The sequence below is a fragment of the Falco rusticolus genome, chromosome 1 (assembly GCF_015220075.1).
Source record: "Falco rusticolus isolate bFalRus1 chromosome 1, bFalRus1.pri, whole genome shotgun sequence".
Classification (NCBI taxonomy): Eukaryota; Metazoa; Chordata; class Aves; order Falconiformes; family Falconidae; genus Falco; species Falco rusticolus.
Window position 1 is genome coordinate 58,044,096 of NC_051187.1, and position 20,175 is coordinate 58,064,270.

A 20,175-nucleotide genomic window follows, 5' to 3' on the forward strand; every position below is an offset into this window, starting at 1 on the left:
GCAGGGGGTTGTTCCTCCCCAGGTGCAGGACCCTACACTTGCCTCTGCTGAACTTCATGAGGTTCCCCTCCACCCAGCTCTCTGGCCTGTCCAAGTCTCGCTGAATGGTAGTAGCACAGCCACTTCTAGTTTTGTATCATCATCAAACTTGCTGAGGGTGCACTCAGTCCCCTCATCCAGGTCATTGATGAACAAGTTGAACAGGACTGGACCCAGCACTGACCCCTGGGAACACCGGTAGCTACAGGCCTCCAGTCAGACTCTGTGCTGCTGATCACAACCTCTGAGCTCTGCCATTCAGCCCGTTCTCAATCCACCTCACTGTCCGCTCCTCTAACCCACACCTCCTGAGCTTACCTATGAGGATGTTATGGCAGACAGTGCCAAAAGCCTTGCTGAGGTCAAGGTAGACAACATCCACCGCTCTCCTCTCGTCTACCCAGCCAGTCATTCCATCATAGAAGGCTATGAGATTGGTCAAGCATGATTTCCCCTTGGTGAATCCATGTTGACTACTCCTAATAACCTCCTTTTCCTCCACATGCTTGGAGTTGACATCCAGGATGAGCTGTTCCATCACCTTTCCAGGGATGGAGGTGAGGCTGACAGGCCTGTAGTTTCCTGAGTGCTTCTTCCTGCCCTTTTTGGCTTCCTCCAGTCCTCAGGCACCTCTCCTGTCCTCCATGACCTTTCAAAGATGATGGAGAGTTGCTTGGTAATAACATCTGCCAGCTCCCTCAGCACTTGGGGGTGCATTCCATCAGGGCCCATGGATTTGTGGGTGTCAGGTTTGCTTAAGTGAGTCTCCTCAACCACGGGAAAGAGTCTTCCTTTCTCCAGACTGTCTCTCTTGCCTGCAGGGTCTGTGAATCCTGAGGGCTGGCCTTAGTAATAAGAGTGATGCAAAGGAGGCATTCAGTAACTGCTTTCTTGTATCCTTTGTCACCAGGGCACCCACCTCATTCAGCAGCGGGTCCACATTTTCCCTAGTCATCCTTTTGCTACTGATGTACTTGAAAAAGCCCTTTTTGTTGTCCCTGATCTCCCTCACCAGATTTAATTCCAAACAGACCTTAGCCTTCCTCATCACCTCCCTGCATGTTCTGACAACTTTCCTATATTCCTCTCAAGTGGCTTGTCTCTTTTTCCACCTCCTGTAAACTTCCTTCTTCTGCCTGAGTTTTTCCAGGAGCCCCTTGCTCATCCATGCAGGCCTCCTGCCTCCTTCGCTTGATTTCTTGCTCACAGGGATACACCAACCTTGAGCTTAGAGGAAGAGATGCTGTAATATTCGCCAGCTGTCTTGGACCACTCCCACCTTCTAGAGCCCGAGCTCATGGGATTCTTCTAAATAGGTCCCTGAAGAGGCCAAAGTTAGCCCTCTTGAAGTCCAGGGCTGTAATCCTACTTACTGCCCTGCATCCTCCACACAGGATCCCAAACTCCACCATCTCATGATCACTGTAGCAAAGGCTACCCCCAGTCCTCACATCCTCAGCCAGTCCTTCTTTCTTTGTTAGTACAAAGTCCAGGAACACACCTTGCCTTGTTGGCTCCTCCCCAACCTGTGTCATCAGTGCCTTGCAGGAAGCTCCTGGACTGCGTGTGCCTCCCTGTGTTGTCTTTCCAGCAGATATCAGGATAGTTGAAATCCCCCATGAGAACTAGGGGCTATGATCACAAAGCTACTTCCAGCTATCTGTACAAGGCCTTATCAACTTCCTCTTCCCGATCAGGTGGCCTACAGTAAACGTCCACAACAGTGAAACCCACATTGGCCTGCCCCTTAATCCTTACCCATAAGCTCTCGACTCATTCTTTATCAACCGCTAGGCAGAGCTTGATGCATTCCAGTTCTCCTCTCACATAAAGAGCGACTCCACTACCTTGCCATTGCTCCCACCGTGTCTCTGTAACTGCAATGAGATCATGGCCCTGTGACCACTCAGATCTCTAATCCTTCCTGTGTATTCCCCATGCTGCACGTGTTGGTGGACAGGCATTTCAGAGAGGGAATCAAGCACACAGGTTTCCCAGGAGGTGTGCAAGTGGATACACCATAGCCACGCACACACCCTTGAGGTGGCTGGCCTGCTGGTGCTTATCTTGGGAGGCAACTAAGGAACATATATCACTGCTCTGTTTGGCCTGACTTAGTCTCCAGTTGGATGTGATGGCATGAGCACTGCCACTTTGGGACCCCACTGCCAAGTCCTTCAGTTTAAAGCCTGCCTCACAAAGTTAGCCAAAGATTCCCTTATCTCTTCTAGACAGGTGGATCCCATCCCTCCCTAACAGGTCATAGTCATCAAAGCACGTCCCATTGTCATAAAAGCCAAAACCCTCACGATGGCACCAGCCACAAAGCCAGAAGTTGATTTGCATATGTCTATTTCTGGCTGCACCCTTTCCTCTAACTGGTAAAATGGAAGCAAAAATAACTTGGGCACCAATATTTTTCACTTGCACCGCTATGGCTTTATAGTATTCCTGGATTCTGCCTAGATTCTAGCTTGTGGCATCATTTGTGCCCACATTAAAGCACAGCAGTGGATAACCGTCTGTCCTTCTCACAGGTTGGGGCACCGTGTCAGACCTTAACTCCTGAACACAGCACACCTCACATGACTCCCTGTCAGGCCGGCAGGTGGATGCCTTAGTGCCCCTTAGCAGAGAGTCACCCACTATGAGCACTCGTCATTTCTTAAGTATGAATTATTGAATTGCACACATGGTGTTCAAACAGAGCCCGCTGAATCTATAATTAGCCCAACAATTACCCAAAAGTTACAGTTACTTTAAGAAAGTCCACACAATGAAAACAGTGTCACCACTTAACTAAGACCTATATTATGTTAGTATAATCCTGGGTTGGAGAGGGGAATTAATACAAGAACATAAGTATGTTCTGGGTGCAGTAGCCTTCCAATTCATATGTTATAGAAATATTAGTCCATCACAAATGGAAACACATCTTTCAGTTGACAGGGCTTACTCAGTTCAAATGCATTCTACTGACTCACTAGAAACTTGCTCAGAAAGAAGACCCAATCTTCATGGTTAACTGCAATTTTTTTTTTTTTTCTTTTCAACACTTGCTTTTATGGGTAGGTCAACTATCTCCCACTGAACAAGACGACAGAACTTCTGTGCAATGATCATGTAGCCTGCAATCCAATTTTGAAGGTTCTTTTGAAAGCTTTACGTTTTGAATGGAAACCAATTTAACACAGAACAATTCCAATAGCTTCTATACTGCTTTCCCTAATCCTTTTACATTAACTGTTTCCACAGCAAAAGTTTAATTATTTTTGAAAGGAAAACAGGCTAGCACCAGCATCAAAGTGGAAAAGCACTGTTCAGAACATCACTGCATTTTTTTCACTATGAAATCGCTATCAACTGCATTGTTTCTATACATTGCATGTCTACAAAACAGTTGCTTATGAATTATTTAAAATTGTTCTAAATTTCACAAGAAAGTGCTCCAACCTTCACCTGGAAATAATAACAAGCTCACCCAATTCTTGCTGATGACAGCAAAAAGACTTCTAACTTCATCAAGCTATAGTCACACTCTGACAGTTAATTTGCCTAAATCCATGATTTCAAAACACATGTAAGATTTTCAGTATATATTCATGTGCAAGTACATACTTTCTTCAGCAACACACAGGGGAAGACAGAAAAAGGGAAGAAATAGTTTTTTCTGTACCTGGCAAGTCTGAAAAAAGGAGAATGCATTCATTGAATCCATTAGCCAGAAGACGATCCCTCAGCTGTTGAAGTATTGCAACTCCAATACAGAACGGGAAGGAGGAATTTCCAAGCAGTAATGTATCCCACAAGTGAAAAATTTTGTGCAAAGGAAAGACATCTGCACAATGAACAAGCACAATAAAAAAACCCAACTCTATAAGCATATAAGTTGATAAAAACATATACACACACACACTTCTAAGGAGTTGCATATATACTTTTTTCCTCTCCAATTCTGGGGTTATTTCTTTTTTACTTGGGAGCAAAAAGGACTCAAGCTGTTTAGAAACAGATTTGCCTTCTATGCAGTTTGAATATTCTGGAAATCATCAGTGCATTCTTTCATGATTAAATACTCAGAAACACGTAGGTTTTCATATTTCAAACAAACAAAATCAGGCAATTTATTTTTCTTTTGGTATGGTGCAATTATACATTAGGATATGCATTTCATTTTTTCCAATAGTATAAAGACATTGATGAATTAATAAACTCAACTACTTAAAATTATGTAAAAAAACTTAACAAAATAGAGCAAAAACTGGCAGAATAAAGGAAAGACAAGGAGAAAGGCCTGTTAAAAATAGCAACACTTTATATATAAAGCTGAAGGTGGCTCTCCTAAAATAAGCTATCCTCCAACTAAATAGTTTTAACATTTATTGCAATTCATTGCCAAGGAAATCATCTCCTTGGTTTTCCAAAGGTACTGATTCTCATGAAAGTTTTAGAATGGACAACTTCAAGAACCAGTGCTTTACAGTCAAGATCTTCAGAAACTGCAATCAAGACTCTCACATTAAATTATTTGATATTTCATCAGAGAAATAATTCATCAGCTCTTTCCGTACTGCCACTTTTCTTTTTTTTCAAAGACTGCCAATGTTGACATGACATGAAAAAAAAAAAAAAAAAATCACAGAGATCTTTGAGCAAAGATTTTTAATTGCTTTCTAGACTTTATTAACTTCATCCTCTTTCACTAAAAGCTCACCAAATTATAAAGGTCTTGTTGTTCCTAACATACATGAACATGTATCTTGGTAAAATACCGCTAGCAGAATAACAATGCGTCAAGGTGCAATAAAAAAAGCTTGTTTTCTTGGTCTTCAAAAACAAAGTTACTCTCTCTCTGACATTATTTGGGTGAGGGCAAGGGAAGGTGGTAAGGTATGGGTTGTTTTTTTCAACTATTATTGTATCTTTTTCCAGTAGATAACAGCTTCCTTTGCATACCCCCTAAATACTGTATATGTAAAATAATCCAGTTCAAATTTAGTATTTTTTTTTTTTAAAGTTAATTATTATCATATCAGAGCAGTAAGTATGTGACAGGCACTGTTGAGACTTAAACCACAACACACATCCTTGCAAATTACAAGCGATCTACTGAATGATAGACACATCAAACCAGTTGGGAAGGCTTTAGCTGAAAAAGTGAGAAAAATTATGCTTAAGAAATAGAAGAACATTTAATCAGAGAAAAAGAATGCATACTCACGTGTAAACATTGTAAGAAACCATGGAATAGCATAAAGCTGCAAAAGGTGATGATGGGGGGAAGAGAATAAAAAAAAGTTTTAAAAGCTGAAGTTGTTTGTGACAAGTGACAATTATGTACTACAGTAAAGATTGTCTAGCTTGGCATGAATGTATTTAAAATGGGAAATAACTGATTGGCAGAACCACTATCACACAACTTTTAGCCCCTCTGAGAAGCTTTTTTTTCTTCCCCCCACCGCCTCCCCCCCGCCCCCCCCCCAGCCCCAAGGCCCCCATTCTCATCTCTTTCAAATTCCTAGTTTGTGATACTGTATTGAAAATAATAACAAACCCAACCAACACCCTCCCCAGGCTTCGGTTTGTAAAAAATAACCACCAAAGTCTTAAAGAACTCAAACCCCTGCTCTATTAAACTGTCACTGTTCTCACCTTAGTGAAAATTAGCAAAAGGTGCCTGAACAAGGGTAAACCAACTTGATTCAATATATATTTTTGACTATGGAAAGAACCTTGGTTCTATATAAATAATTTAAAGTGCAAAACACAATCTCCATTAAAAAAACCAACAACCATATCAACCTTTTTCTCCTATGTTGACTATGTTCCCATGTCAGGAAAAGCAGTAAGAACTATTTCATTCTTAACAGCATATAGTGTCAGTTACTAACAAGTTAAACATTTATGTTGTGCTACTGTGACCTTTAAAGGCAGGTGTTAACTGAAGACTTTGAGACTGCTTCAGTATTCCTACTACTATGAGACTATCTAAGAACTGGTGCTGCTGCAATAGCTACAGAAAACCTTTAGGTTCTGTGAACTTTCACATTCATGTCATCATAGAGAAAATTCAGTATGCTTTAGAAGAGCTAAGCATTTATATATATTTAACACCTTCAGAGTTTCTTAGTTTTCAGTGAAGTACTTAGTATGTTGAAGGCAACAGAATCTGTTCTTAAAACATCGAACTGCACCAAAAGTCCCCACAAATTAGGAATGCAAGAGCGAGACAATCATTGTTAAATTTTACTTAGTTGCACAGCTCATGTGCTCTGTTTTCCACTTCTGAAGATTTACAGTTAGACATAAAGCTTAATATATTACTTTTTAGCTCATAAAAAGTGCAAATTAGTCTTCCTATTAAGCTTTCCCTGGAAGTAAGCACATGAGAAGCAGAAAGCATAATTGATATTATGTTAATAAATTACTACTTATTCCATAAACACTTAACTGGGTTATGGCACCGACTAAATGATACTCATATTTGCCAAAAAGCTCTTTAGCACAGCTTGCTCTAGATTTTATTCCTGTATCTTCATCTGAGCATTTGATAGTATTTGAACCGTACTATTCATAAAACTATAAAAGCTGTGATGACCAACTGTTCACCACTTTCAAAATTCAGGCGGCTTTTATGAAGTTTAGTCTCCAAGACACCAATAGATTTTAAGGGTTCAAAAACCAGAACAAATCCATTGCTGTCACTATTTTAATCTTAATATACAGTCATTCTACTTGCCCGGGTATATCTGTCATGCCTTCAATAGCTGTCTCTACTGAATAACAACATACCCTGTGTTCCCTGAAATATCCTCAGCAGGGGCAGTAATCAGCTAATACCTATTTACCTGCTTGCTTGTATGCAATATCTTGCTTTCCATGCAGTAGGAAAACAAATACTTCTAATAGCCTGAGACTCCTCTTTGCTTGGAGGTACATATTAAGTGGACATCATTTTGAACTATGTTACTTCCTTGGTATTTAAAAGCAATTATTGTCTCCTTTTCATATATATGATTAAAATGTTTCACCAAAGCAGGTCCACACTTTCTCCTAATTTCACAAACACCTCTGTCTTCTATGCATCTACATTGAAATACACAAGAAAATACACAAAATTTACAACATTGAACAGATTATTAAGAGGTAACCACAAGGCAAACCACCACTTTGCTCCAAACCATTCTCACCAAACATATGAAGTGACATGAAGAGTAGGTCAAACTATTGAAGTAGAAGGTATCAGTCCAATTTTTACTGAAGGGAATTCTCCCTCTGACTTTCATAAATCTAATATTCTAAGACAAGGAGATCTTGGTAAACCTGAAGAGGTTACAATTACTATTAATGATCAGTCAAAAAAAAAGCCACAACACTGGTGGTATTATTCCACCATGCAAGTCAAACTGAAAAACTCAAACAGATAGCTTACCAAATTCGTTTAATTAAACGAATGAACTTTTAACATACTATTAGTCAATACTGCCCTCTAGCAATCACCGGCTGGGAGAGCATCGTGCAAGGCTTCTGTACCAACACGCTGCTGTTCAAGAAAGAGGTTTTCAACCCTTCACTGCTGAACCCTGAAATGCAATGGGGTTGTATTTATTGTTCACACTTAACTCTCCGTAGCTGGGAAGCATACCTAATGTTTAATCAAAGTAGCGTTTGAACTGCTGGAACAGCCTGAGAATAAGTCACCAACGCTTCACTTTTTTTAAAAGTGAGCTTGAGATCAGCAAAGGCATAATTATCATTTTGCTTCGCTAGTAAAATACAAGAACTTTTGTGCTTTTAAGCAAGGACTTAAGGACATTTCTTACACATGAAGAACACAGCAGTCCCCTAACATCAGTTTCCATTCAGACAATCTGAATAAATCCACAGGGGTTTTTGGGGGGGGTTTTTTTGTTTGTTTGTTTGGTTTTTTTTTTTGTTTTTTTTTTTTTTTTTGTTACAATTGAAATCTCTTGTCCTTAGACTTGGTTTCATTTTCCATCTTTCTTTTATCCCTAGCTAAAGTTTCCAATAGTACTCTGCTAGGACAAATTCTGCTCAGTACCTGAGCTTGGAGATGCAGTTCATTGTTTTTCAACAGGGTGAAGATGTTTACGTGTCCATAGTTTGATAGGCATATTTTGAAAATAGTGCATCTCACTTAGATGCACTTAGAGATATCTGCTCAAATACCGATGAAAGCCTTTTCCACGAGGATTTTTTTATTGCCTATTATTACTGTCTGGATTGTTTGATTATTTGACTGTTCCTCCAGAAGAAGGGAGTTTTACACACTTCTGCCTACAGAGAGTAAGATTTCAGTTGTAAATACAATAGTTCTTAAAGAAATGTAGGCTCAGGGGATTTTATATTAGAAGGGATAGCAATGTGAAAATGAATGCTAGCATTTGTTGGTGGGGATGGTAGGGAGTATCAAAAGGCATGCACAAGCTTCTCACTCAATGAAAAGTCTGTAAGAATAAAGTGGCTGTCCTGTATGATTGAGATGCACCTTATGAACATGCTAAGGCAGCTACAGTGAAGCCATATACCTTGTTGCAGGATAATGAAAATGAATTATTTAAAATTTAAGGTTTGAGTTTTCAAAACATCAAAACCACCTACATTCTTCACAAGTTCTTGTTAGTTATGCATGTATATAACAGTTTACAAAAATCTCTAGGAAAGTTCAAAAACTCTTACGTTCACACTCCACATCTCATAGACTTACAGACCGAATAGCAACAGCTTTAAGGATAAAAAATACAATAGAAATAATCATTATTCTTGCAATCTTTTATAAAAGAACCCTCACCTGACCATTTGTCATTCAATGCAGTATGTTAAACCGGTAAACTGTCTTCATCATTATTATAAAAATAATTTATAGATGGATGACAAAAAAATGTGTTACCATGCATTTTTTATGTTATTTGTTAGCATGTATTTCACACTATTTTCAGTGTTCAAGACTTCATTACGTTGGAGCCTTTCCTTCTCAAAGCTGAAGTCACACTTACAGGAATACAGGAACTGGATCAGGAATAAATGGCAACATGGGTAAAAACATTCTACCTCCACAGTGATTAGCTCTTTTGCTTCAGAAGAACAGGCTAAAAACCCTGCAATGGACAGTTGTAAGGTAAGTTTGTCCACCACGGTAACCTGCTTTCTACACACTTTAGGCATGCACTAGCTTAACTGACAACAGAAAGGATTTAGGAAAGGTATCATGTATTTCTTTTCTTATTGAATTGCCCAGTAAGATTCCCAGATATTGAAGAACTGTTAAGTAATCCAACCTTTCTTTCCAAGATTACTAAACTAAAAGACCATTTGACATACTACACAGAAAAGTGGTCAAACAAAGAAAGAAGGAATGATCCTCAGTTAAAAGGATGATCTGCAGCTACAGGGAATCCTTTTCACCCTTGGGAGCCCCCCCCCCTTCCTCCTTTCGCACCCCCGCCACTTCCCCCTTCCACTGTGGTCACGCTCACCAAGTAAAGTGAACCCTGGCTCCAGGTCCCCTGCACAGTGAACGTGAAAAGATTTGACCCTTAGCAGGAAGAGAAACCCCGCATTTCCCCCACAATCCTCCTCCCCACCCCCCAAAACTTTAAGGCCCTGCTTTCTTTCTTAAAAGCAATTTAAAGGAAAATCTGTATTTTTTTATTTACATTTTATATTTTTGTACATATTGTTAGGAGGTCTGCTATTTTTAAGTGATTTTGGATTGACCAAAAGGGGGCCTTTGAAGCATATATCTCTCTTGTTACTGATCTCTGACTTTACTTGGGGTGTGACCAGGCCCAAACCATTATCTCAAAGGAGAATAAAACAAAACCTTTTGAAAAAATAAAAAACCCCTGAAACATAAAAAAAAAATATATTTATAACTTTATTCTGAGCATTCCAGTAACCTTTTTCAATGTACTTCAGCTGTTCCATAGATCGTGGTTTGTATGAGGTGGCAAGGCCAAAGATAAAAAGTTGTTGGGGTTTTCTTTGTTGTTTTTTTTTTGTCCTGTTTATAAAGTTGTTTATTTTCATTTTTTTTTTTTAATTTTTTTTTTGGCTTGTTTAATGTATGTGTGAAACAATGTTGTCCAACAATAAACCAGAATTTTATTTTGCTGAGTCATCCTAACAACGCTGCTGCCCCAACGGCTGCTTTTTGGTTTTATTTTCACTTGTTGAGAAAAAAATTTTTTTTGCTCTCTACAGCTTTCTGAGGAGGGGAAGCCGAGAGGGATGTGCTGATCTCTTCTCCCTGGGATCCAGTGATAGGACACAGAGGAACAGTTCGAAGATGAGCCAGGGAAGGTTTAGACTGTTCATTTCTTTACAGAGAGGGTGGTCAAACACTGCAACAGGCTTCCGAGAGTGGTGGTCGATGCCCCAAGCTTGTCAGTGTTTAAAAGGCATTTCAACAATGCCCTTAACAACATGCTTTAATTTGGTCAGCCCTGAATCGGTCAGGCAGTTGGACTAGATGATAGTTGTAGGTCCTTTCCAACTGAAAGAGTCTATTCTATAAAACCCTGATCTTCCAGCTTCATGTTCTGTCTTTGTATAAATACACAGACACATACAAGGCTATATGTTGCCCAATCACATATGTAATTGCTACAGAAAGGTGCAAAGATGTTTTGATGACTGGGGATGTAAAGAGCATGCAGACTGAGTAATTTTTCAGATTAGATTCTACACACCTGCATGTACCTACACAAACAACATTTGAAGAATGATCACTTTACTCACAAGATAAAAATACCAGCAATACACCTCTTCCCCAGATTCACCACTAAGTAATTGTGTAACGGAACAGAGATGGAGTACTTCAATCACAGGATTTTTAATTCTCAGTTAGAGGAAGCCCTATTATCGACATTTCCTGCATATCGCCAAACCCAAGCTAACCTATCTACCTATGACAGCAGCTCCAACACAATGATACTAAATAACTGCAGCCAGACTTTTGACCTTTGTTAATGGCCAGCTGACAACTGTCTAGCTTCCATAACTTGCAGCTGAAAGCTCTTTAGAAAAATATATGGCTACAGTTACCCTTTCAGTAACGTTACACACTTGTTTTTCTTCAGTTCAGAATGGTCTGCTGTTGAAGTCCGAATTATTCAGTAAAATATGAAAGATGTTATAAAGCATTTTATAGAGTGGGGACCATTATAAACTTTGGGAGAGTGCGCAAAGAACCACCATCAGATTCATCGTATATATATCCCCCTATTGACATGTAACTCACACAGCGTACTTAATCCAGGAACCACATCAGCTAACAATATTCACAACTATTCAAGACTCAGCAGTGTTCAATATTCTGAGAGCTACGTGACCCAAAGCAAAGGAGAAGGGTGCCAGGAAACACAGTCGTTCCTGCAGCTGAGCCTGTGTTTCAGTGATGAAAGATTAATCAGGTTTTACTTTGATAGGATTAGTACTTGAGCATGAAACTCCGGTTCAGATCTCATTACTACAGTGTATATCCTTCACCTCGATGGATCCTGTGCTGTCTTGTTACAGGTGCAAAAATCACTTCTCTCACTAATCTAAAAGGCAGAATAACTTTTACTTCTAACAAAAAAAGAAAAAAAAAAGACTATTTAGAAAGGAAAACCTCTCTTCAGAGGTTAGTGTTAATTTTAGAACTAGCATCTGTATTAAGTGAAAGTTTGGTTTTTGTTTTTGTTTTTTTTTTTTAAATATACCTCTGTTTTGCAACTATGTACTACATTACCTAATCATCTCTGACTATAAAACTTAGATAAGGCTCATATTTGACTATGCGCTGTCCAATGACTAACACAACACAACACCTAAAATATAACAAAACAGGTGATTCTAAACTATTCCAGCTTACTTGCATCTTCAGAGTTTTCACTTGAGAATTGTGACTGTACAAGCAAACACTAGGAGCTGCAGAAAGATGAGCTAACACCCAAGATGGCTTGCTACAGAGCTCTTACATAGATTAGCAGCAGAAATGGGGACCTGCAAGACGGTCAGGGAAACTACACCTCTACCTCTTCAGTGGGAACTAGTATCCTGGACAAAATACACAGACAAATTGGTTTGTTCATCCACAGCCTTTAACAAATACGTATCAAGTGCATTTACATAGTGATGTTGCAAAATTGATTCTCCTTCAGGAACTTTAATCTTAATGTTACCCATGCCCTTCGTCCCCACAAACATTTAGGCTTTCTACAGATTAACATTCTCCCTTCTCCCCACCTTCCCTTCAAATTCCTCCCACTCACCCTCATCAGATGTGTTATCAGCAATACGTGTGGCCTTCTCAAACATCTCTTGATAATGCAATACACTCACTTTCTTATCTGCTCATTTTAGCACCACAGTACCTTTTAAATTTGTATCGTTCATAAACAGCACTACTACATTAAAAACATCTCTACAAATGAAAGCATACATTTGCTTTTCCATTACGATATTTGTAAACAGTGATAATGAGTATCTGCCAGTCCCAAAGACACACAAATTCACCCAGAAATTGTGTACAACAAATGACCTTCAGAAGCTTGGCCTTGCTGCTTCAGCTTAAAGCATTTCCTAATCGGCAGAAGGCTTTTCTAATAAAATAAGCTTAATCTTGCTCATAGAAAAATGCATATTACATTTCTTAGCCATAAAATTTCTATTTTACATCAACATCTCCTGACTTGTTTCCTTCTTCCATTTTAACCTCTCAGTCATTATCTGCTCTTGTGACCACTTGTAATTACTGGATTTCTAAATATCAAATATATCATGATATAGACTGTATCAATTAACAGTGTTCTCACCACAGCCTTGCCTAAATCCACTTTTCAGAAACATCAGAGAAACTTCAATAATGCTATAGTTGTAGGCAGACAAACATTTTTATAGAGTACTATCTTGGCTCTCTGGACTACACACATCTTGTTAAAAAAAAAGGAAGAAAGCATAACTATTTACAGTAGTAGCTAAAAGTGAGGAGCTAAAGGTGGCCTTGTTTTGCTATGTCCAGCATAGCTGTCCCTCTCTACTACATTCTGGCTGTGCTCTCAGTTTTCATTTTCCTCCATCATCTTCTTCCAATGAAAGCATAAAACAAACACAAGTTATGCACTTGTTTGGTGTTTTTGATAAGATTCCAACGAATGAGTGCTAAGCATTTTCCAATGTCTGACATACCTACAAGATTAACCACACTTGCATATACTTCTTGTGTTACTTGCAAATGGATGTGTCTTTTGTGTTAGCCAACACAGCATTTAATTATTTTACATAAATTTTGCTATTAGTCATTCATGGCCACATTAATTTTTGTATATTAATCCAAATTAAAAAACGAATTATATATATCTTTTAAGATGAACCTGTAACTTATAATAAACTGACTAGTAGTATTTTTGTGGTATTTACTGTGCCAACAGAACGGGAAAGACCGAGGTATGTAAAACAACAATAAACATTTTACCATTTTATCAGTGTACTCAGAAAGTCCATTAATATACAAGTTTCACTTATGTCAAAATGCTGCTGAAACAGTCTGGAAAGGTATCTCATCCTAGCTGCCCTCATTTTCAACTTTTTACTTCCTTTGAACAATAATTATAAGAACCCTTAGCACTTACATCAGGAATAAACCCAATTTCATTAAGGTGGTTACTGAGCTCTGGATCATGGAATGCAATCATCTGGGAAAACACCGTCAGATATTCTGAAATGACAAGCAAATTCAACATCATCATCAAAAATGCAAGCCACCACAAGCTGCTAGCCCACAACAGAGCTGTAGAAAAGGGAGAATACTAATTTTTTAAAAGTATTTTTTTAAACCTACAATAAAACAGCAGTTGAATACCACTGCATCCTCCACCCCATTATATTCAATACAGAAGAAGAAACAGTGCATTTTTCTTCCCTAATACTTCTCACTTTGGATTTTCAGCAATGGCTTACTTGCTTCATACTTAGGTTATGATGTAATTTGACATGCTAAGTAAAGACTTTTCAGTATGAATACGAGTTACAAGATATTGATGGAAGCAAATTAGAAGACTTGCAAGGATTTTTAAGATCCCAAATGTTTTAGAGATACACAAAGTTAATACTCTAAATCAGGAGTACTCAAACATTTTAAACAGGGGGCCGGCGCGTGGATGAAGTGGCAGGCAGTCATCTGCGGCTGCTTGGTTTCCCCCCCCCCAACGCCCGGCGGGGGGGGGGGGCGGGAGTGTTCTGTAAATACCGGGGGCCGGATTGAGGACCTTGGGGAGCCTTATCCAGCCCGCGGGCCGTAGTTTGAGGAACCCTGCTCTAAATTATACTCTGTGCTGTTTCTTTTCTACAAATTTTTTAACTTGTGTGTTTTTTGTTATATATACACATTATATACATACACACACACACACATATATATATACACAATTACATTAGAAAATGGTATAATTTTCCACACATTTTATAATCCAGAAGTTGAGGTTTTAAGGTTACCATTTTCATGATCAGTAACATCTTAATCTGTATTTTTTGGGACAGAAATAGAGAAATACTTATTGTGAGACACAAAATTTATTAAATCTTCAGCATGGCACATTAGGCAGATGGGTACAATTTCATTAAGTTGTCTAAATAACACTTGCTTTTAACTGGAAAAGCAGCAGACAGCAGAACACAGACACTGGCAGATTTCTCCCTCTCTCTGTTCTGCCCCTGTCCCAATTTTGTCCACACTGTCATATGCTGCCTTAGAAGGAAGAGGAAGAGGCAATAACATTGCAATTTTGTAACAGATGGCAATTCCTTTTCCTCCATGCTCTCAAGAAAAGAGTAAGTAGGGTCCAGCCAGCTAGTTGAGGGGAGGAAGAGAGACAAAGAATGTGAACCAGGGTTCTCCCAGATCAGAACATGCTGATACCTCAATGCTCCACAGACTACTGTCCCCAAATATCAGCCCCAAACACCATGTCCACACAACTCCACAAATTAGATGTCCAGAATTGCCATTGCTTCCTTTAAAGTCTATTGTAAGGACTAGATGCTTACTAGATGCTCTCTTGGGGAGAGCAAATAAGTCCCTATTACTTGGTTTGCCTTCATCCCTGAAGTGACAAAATTCCAATTCCACTGTTAAGAAGCAGTTCTCTAGGCTAATTCCATGCATAGAAACCTTTACTTAAGCACAGGAGTGGATCTGAATGTATACACTCCTATCTTACTTAAATCTTGATTTCCTGCCCTCAAGTTAACTCCTCTTGGGTTAAGCCAGCAAATTAAGAACAATCAAACTGTAAAATAATTCTATTTAGACTAGAAATTTTAAAAGTTGATTCTGCCTCAGGAGGACTCATAATGCTCTCATTGGGGCATGAGGGAACACAAGGAAAACAAGCCATAGTCCTATTTAAAATCATACTTGAAAGGATGCCTAAATCTCCAAGGTAAGTTGCAATAAAAATTAAGACCTCTTGAGCCTATTCAAGAATCTCATAACTTTTGCTTCAAGCTACAAAGACAAAGCCATCGCACACTAAACCTCTTCGGAGGTTTCTGGCATCTTAGGAGTGCCAGCCTCTCCCCTCTGCTACTGCACCTGTATTATGCCACAGATGCCCTGGCAGCACTCAGCCTGGGAGTTAAGTGGGTAAACAGACCCATGCTGAGTTTTGTGTTGCCAAGGCCAGATTGCTTTGGAGCTTCTCACATATCTCATGTTTTCTCAGTTTCAAGCCAAAGTTATTCTTATTCACATGCAGACAACTTAGGGAGATAACTGAATCCACACTTCAAATTCATACTACATTACCTGGCAATAATTCTAAAAACCTGCATCTCTAAGATGCATCCCACACCAGTTTTATTCACAAAACAGTCATTAATCACAAGTCAGGCATGGCAAACCAGTAATCCTGCACATTTCTACACATTCAGCCCCGTGTGCTGATGAAACCAATTTCACAATTAGCTTCCCTGAAGCACGTTTATTTGAAAAATGAAAATTCAACCCCATGATGGTTCCCTACAGATATACTAAAGGTTGACAAATAGCATCTTTATCTGACTAGCCAGTCCCATAAAATATAATTACTGTGTGGGATTACATGGTTAATTAAGGGTCCATTGAAAACACAGATCTTGACAAAAACATATGGCTTAGGTCCAGCCAATTGCTGTTGCTTTGAATTTATTATATGAATTTTTGGTTTACATAATTGGACATTCCATACCCAAATCACTTTAATTGCTCTTGCTTCCTAGTTCATCTAGAAAATTTATCTGATAAGCTTAGAAAAACCACCTGTCTTCATTGTACAGGGCAAGCTCAGAAACAAGGCATGTCGAACCCTGCAGTTTGAAAGATTCCTCCTGTCCACCCCTACATGGAAGACGCAAGGAAGCGAAGATGATAAAATCGCAATAGGCAGTTAAATGATGCATTCTTAATGCTTTTAACCCAATAAAGCAGGGAAATCACACAGAATTTTCCTTTAAATCTCTATTTACTCTTTGCTGTTTAACATATGGCCCTAGAAAGGCTAACATCAGAATACTGAAAGAATCCTAAAAGGTCCAGTCTCCCTGAGCCCTTGATGATGCCAGATGTTGAACAGGAACTCAGGAACACCTACACTGCTTTGATTCACAGAATCCTACTGACCTGTATTTCTAACTTTGACTGATACATATTTTTGTAAAGCTCGTTAGGAACAACATCAGGGAACTCCAGAGAGCAGAACTATTATTTTATGGAAGAGTATACCTCCTTGAGAAAAGTCTTAACCAAGCTATTAGTCTTGAAGTCTAAAGCAGCTGTCTTCATAGGAGCATCTGATACAATATAATCTTTTCACCTTTAGATCTTTATGCTCTTTTTGTTTTCCAGCAAGCACACTTTCTTTATAGACAAAAGGCTGCAAACAAGTTCTCTTGAACAGTTTTTCTAAACTATTATTTTACCTTTTAGGTTCATAACACTTCTTACCCATAGTCTTTCACATATAAACTCTAACTGCTGTGTTCTCTCCCTGTGTTAGATCTCTCCCTATTACCCAGTATGTAACTGCTTTTATGTCTAATTAAATTTTGTTGATCAATTCTTAATTTCCTTTCATTTTTTGAAGACAAAAACCCGATATAAACTCTAAGTTGAGGATTTCACAAGTTATCTAGAAAATAATTTCTTTAAAAGAAATACAAGGACAGAAAGCCATGCTGAAACCCAGTATTCAATAAACACTCATAACTACTTGCAATTAAAAACATGCATTACCTCCCAATTTTTTAAACTACCAATGGCTTTCAAACAACTATTTTTGGTTTTTAAAAACTGTCTGCAAGACAAACCACCTTTCCAACAAAGACAGTGCCAAGGTATCTTTCTAGGTCTAGACAATTCCTTCTTTGTGTTTCCACAAAATTTACAATTAACTTGCAAGTAGAACAGACATTTACCTCCTGGCTATTGTTTTAATTTATCCAAGTTACCTATATAGTTGGTGAAGACTGAACTGTGGAACATTATCCTTCAGGGTTCTCCAACTCCTTTATTGAATGATATTATCTTCTGTTCAGTAAGGAACTCCCCTCAAATTCCTAACTTTCTAAATACCGTAACTTCCATTTTCTGAGGAGTCCCTAGTTTGTACTGTTGCTCTTCATTTTCCCTCAGTATCAAAATAGCTTCTGTAACAGTGTGATTTTGATCACCTGAAGAGTAGGTCTTTACAGTCTGACACTGGAAACACTATTTCCTCATTTTACAACTTTGCATGATGAACTAAGTCTTACCTTGGCTATTACAGAGAACACATTTGGTTGGTTTTGTGTGTGTGTGTGTGTGTGTGCATTTGGATTTTTTCTCCTGCCTGAATCTTTACCCACTTATTTTGTTCCTGTTTTTCTTGCACAGCTGTTACTCTTATTTATCTACAATAAAGCTTTTGAAAGAAATAAGCAAGTATTTCTACAGTGTGGTTCTAATTGTGTTCCATTTGTACAATCATTTGAAAAACACGTATTTATATATCCAGAAACAATTCTACTTCTCTTTGGACTTTAAAAAACAAAAAAAAAGGACTGACTTACCTTGAATAACATGAGAATTATCCTTCAGAAAGAAGTTATACAAATACTTGGGGATAAAAGCAGACATGCAGGCATATGCCAGAGCTGAAAGAATTAGAAAAATGGATGCAACTACAGGGGTAGAAACGTAAGTACACCTTAAAAAGTTCATTATTAAGCAGATAATAAGCATAAGTACTTAAATCAATCTATACACAGAAATAATTGTATGGTCAGTAGGCATAATAGGAGTAATTTTCCCCACACACAGACCTTATCTAAAGAAAGCCACGTGCAAGAAAATAGAAGATTGGACAGGACCTATTCTGAAGAAATTGCATTCTAAGATGATAAAGGCCACGTATCATCCAAAGCTGGTCTGATAAGCTTTTAGGCATTTAAAACAACCACCAGCTCTTCTGAAAAAAGCCAGTCTGACACGTTAACAATTAGGTTAACAAATCACGCATTCGTACTAAACAAGGCTGAACTACAACTTCACTGAGAAAATATTACAGAAGCTTTTCCTGCTTTTCTATAATAAAGGTTATTTGTGGTTTTTAATATATACTAATTATTGTACTTGGCAATAAACACAGGGTTTGAACCCCTGCTTGAAGAGCAGTACACCACATACGCTTTTCAAAATCCAACAATTTCTTTTGACTTGTGGCAACAAGAGCTTTAAAATTCCTTTGTAGCTACAGAAAGTTTCCATCTGTAAGTGGGTGCACACATGTCTGTCTACAACTAGATACAGATGACAGACCGTGCTTCCCCCTTCACCCCAGCACAAAAAGGTACTCACCTTCATTGTTAAAATTCAAGTACAGAAATGGTGCACAAAGAGAGTCGAGACCTAAAGAAAGAAAACCCATAAAGAAACAGTATAAAGAGCTCATTTACTGAAATGGACAAGATAAATTAATTAATCATGAAAATTTGCATACTTTATACTGATTATAATTCTGCAATATCAGGCTTCACAGGTGATGCTCAGAACAACTGTGAAATCAATGCATGAAAACAGAGAGGATTTCCAATTGTTGAACTATAATGCCGAAGTGATTATTCTGCCAAGGCTTCAAAAAAATGCAATTTACCATCCCAAGAACTCACTCAGTAACTTTAGCAGATTTACCTTGGAACTGAACAGTAAGCGACACTTATTTTAAGGAAAGTGACTGAAACTTAAGGATAGTAAATATGTAAGAAAGGAGTGGGGCAATTTCACATTACAAATTAAATATAAATTAAATTATTAGGATCTAAATTTGCAATAATCTACAGAGTCATTCTTCAAAGGAAACTGAAAGGAAAGCACTCAAATAACCCTTACACTTAGGGGTATGTCGGGGAAAGACAGGGAGGTATTTGTAAAGTCAGTCATAGCTTTCCAGTTAATCATCTGACCTTGCCAACTAGTCAAGCTTACCTTGCCAGTACACCAAATCAGGATGGGAAACAACCCAGGCCTTCAGTACACGTCTAAACTTTGCATGACCCTCTGGAGATGACAGTAATTCATCATACTGATGGCAACGAGGAATATCAACTTCAATCTGCACCACAGACAAGCATATAACAAAGAAACACCATCATAAACACAATCTACTTCCTCCATCACTCCCAAAACCAAAACTGAAAGGGGACAGTGGACTAACAGCCCTGTCAAAGATTAAAAATAGAGATTTTTTTCTTTTTTTCAGTTTCCTATTTTTAAAAACATTCTAACACTTGGAAAAGGCACAAAGCAGAGTCCAGTTATAGTTTTTTCTGGCCCAGCTTTTGGACTCATTTCAGGTGCTAATATTAATTTGCTCTAAATCATCATCAAATCAGAGTTCTTGGAATGTTGTACCCAATTTGATGGAAAATATTTCTTCACCCAGCCAAAAGGAACAGCTGTTGTCCACGATGTCTTTTTATGTCTGGCAAGACTTCTTGGAGATTCAAATTGCTCAAGAACCCATTTCTGTGGAGCACAGCGCACCTTACAGGATCTCAGGGTACTCCACAGTATCCGATACATGGTCCAATAGGCAAAACAAACATTAGATAAAAACA

General features: G+C 38.5%; 1 protein-coding gene across 3 annotated transcripts in view; it reads right to left on the reverse strand.

Annotated features, from left to right (window-relative positions):
- TBCK (TBC1 domain containing kinase) overlaps positions 1-20,175 on the reverse strand; it is a 118,001-nt gene that overhangs the window by 51,291 nt on the left and 46,535 nt on the right. For all 3 annotated transcript variants that reach the window (XM_037380576.1, XM_037380587.1, XM_037380596.1), the window contains exons 17-22: positions 19,544-19,670; positions 18,917-18,967; positions 18,130-18,213; positions 13,677-13,762; positions 5,261-5,297; positions 3,716-3,877 (exon numbers count right to left, since the gene is read on the reverse strand). In XM_037380576.1, coding sequence (XP_037236473.1) covers positions 3,716-3,877; positions 5,261-5,297; positions 13,677-13,762; positions 18,130-18,213; positions 18,917-18,967; positions 19,544-19,670 — 547 coding nt within the window. The remainder of the gene's footprint in view (positions 1-3,715; positions 3,878-5,260; positions 5,298-13,676; positions 13,763-18,129; positions 18,214-18,916; positions 18,968-19,543; positions 19,671-20,175) is intronic.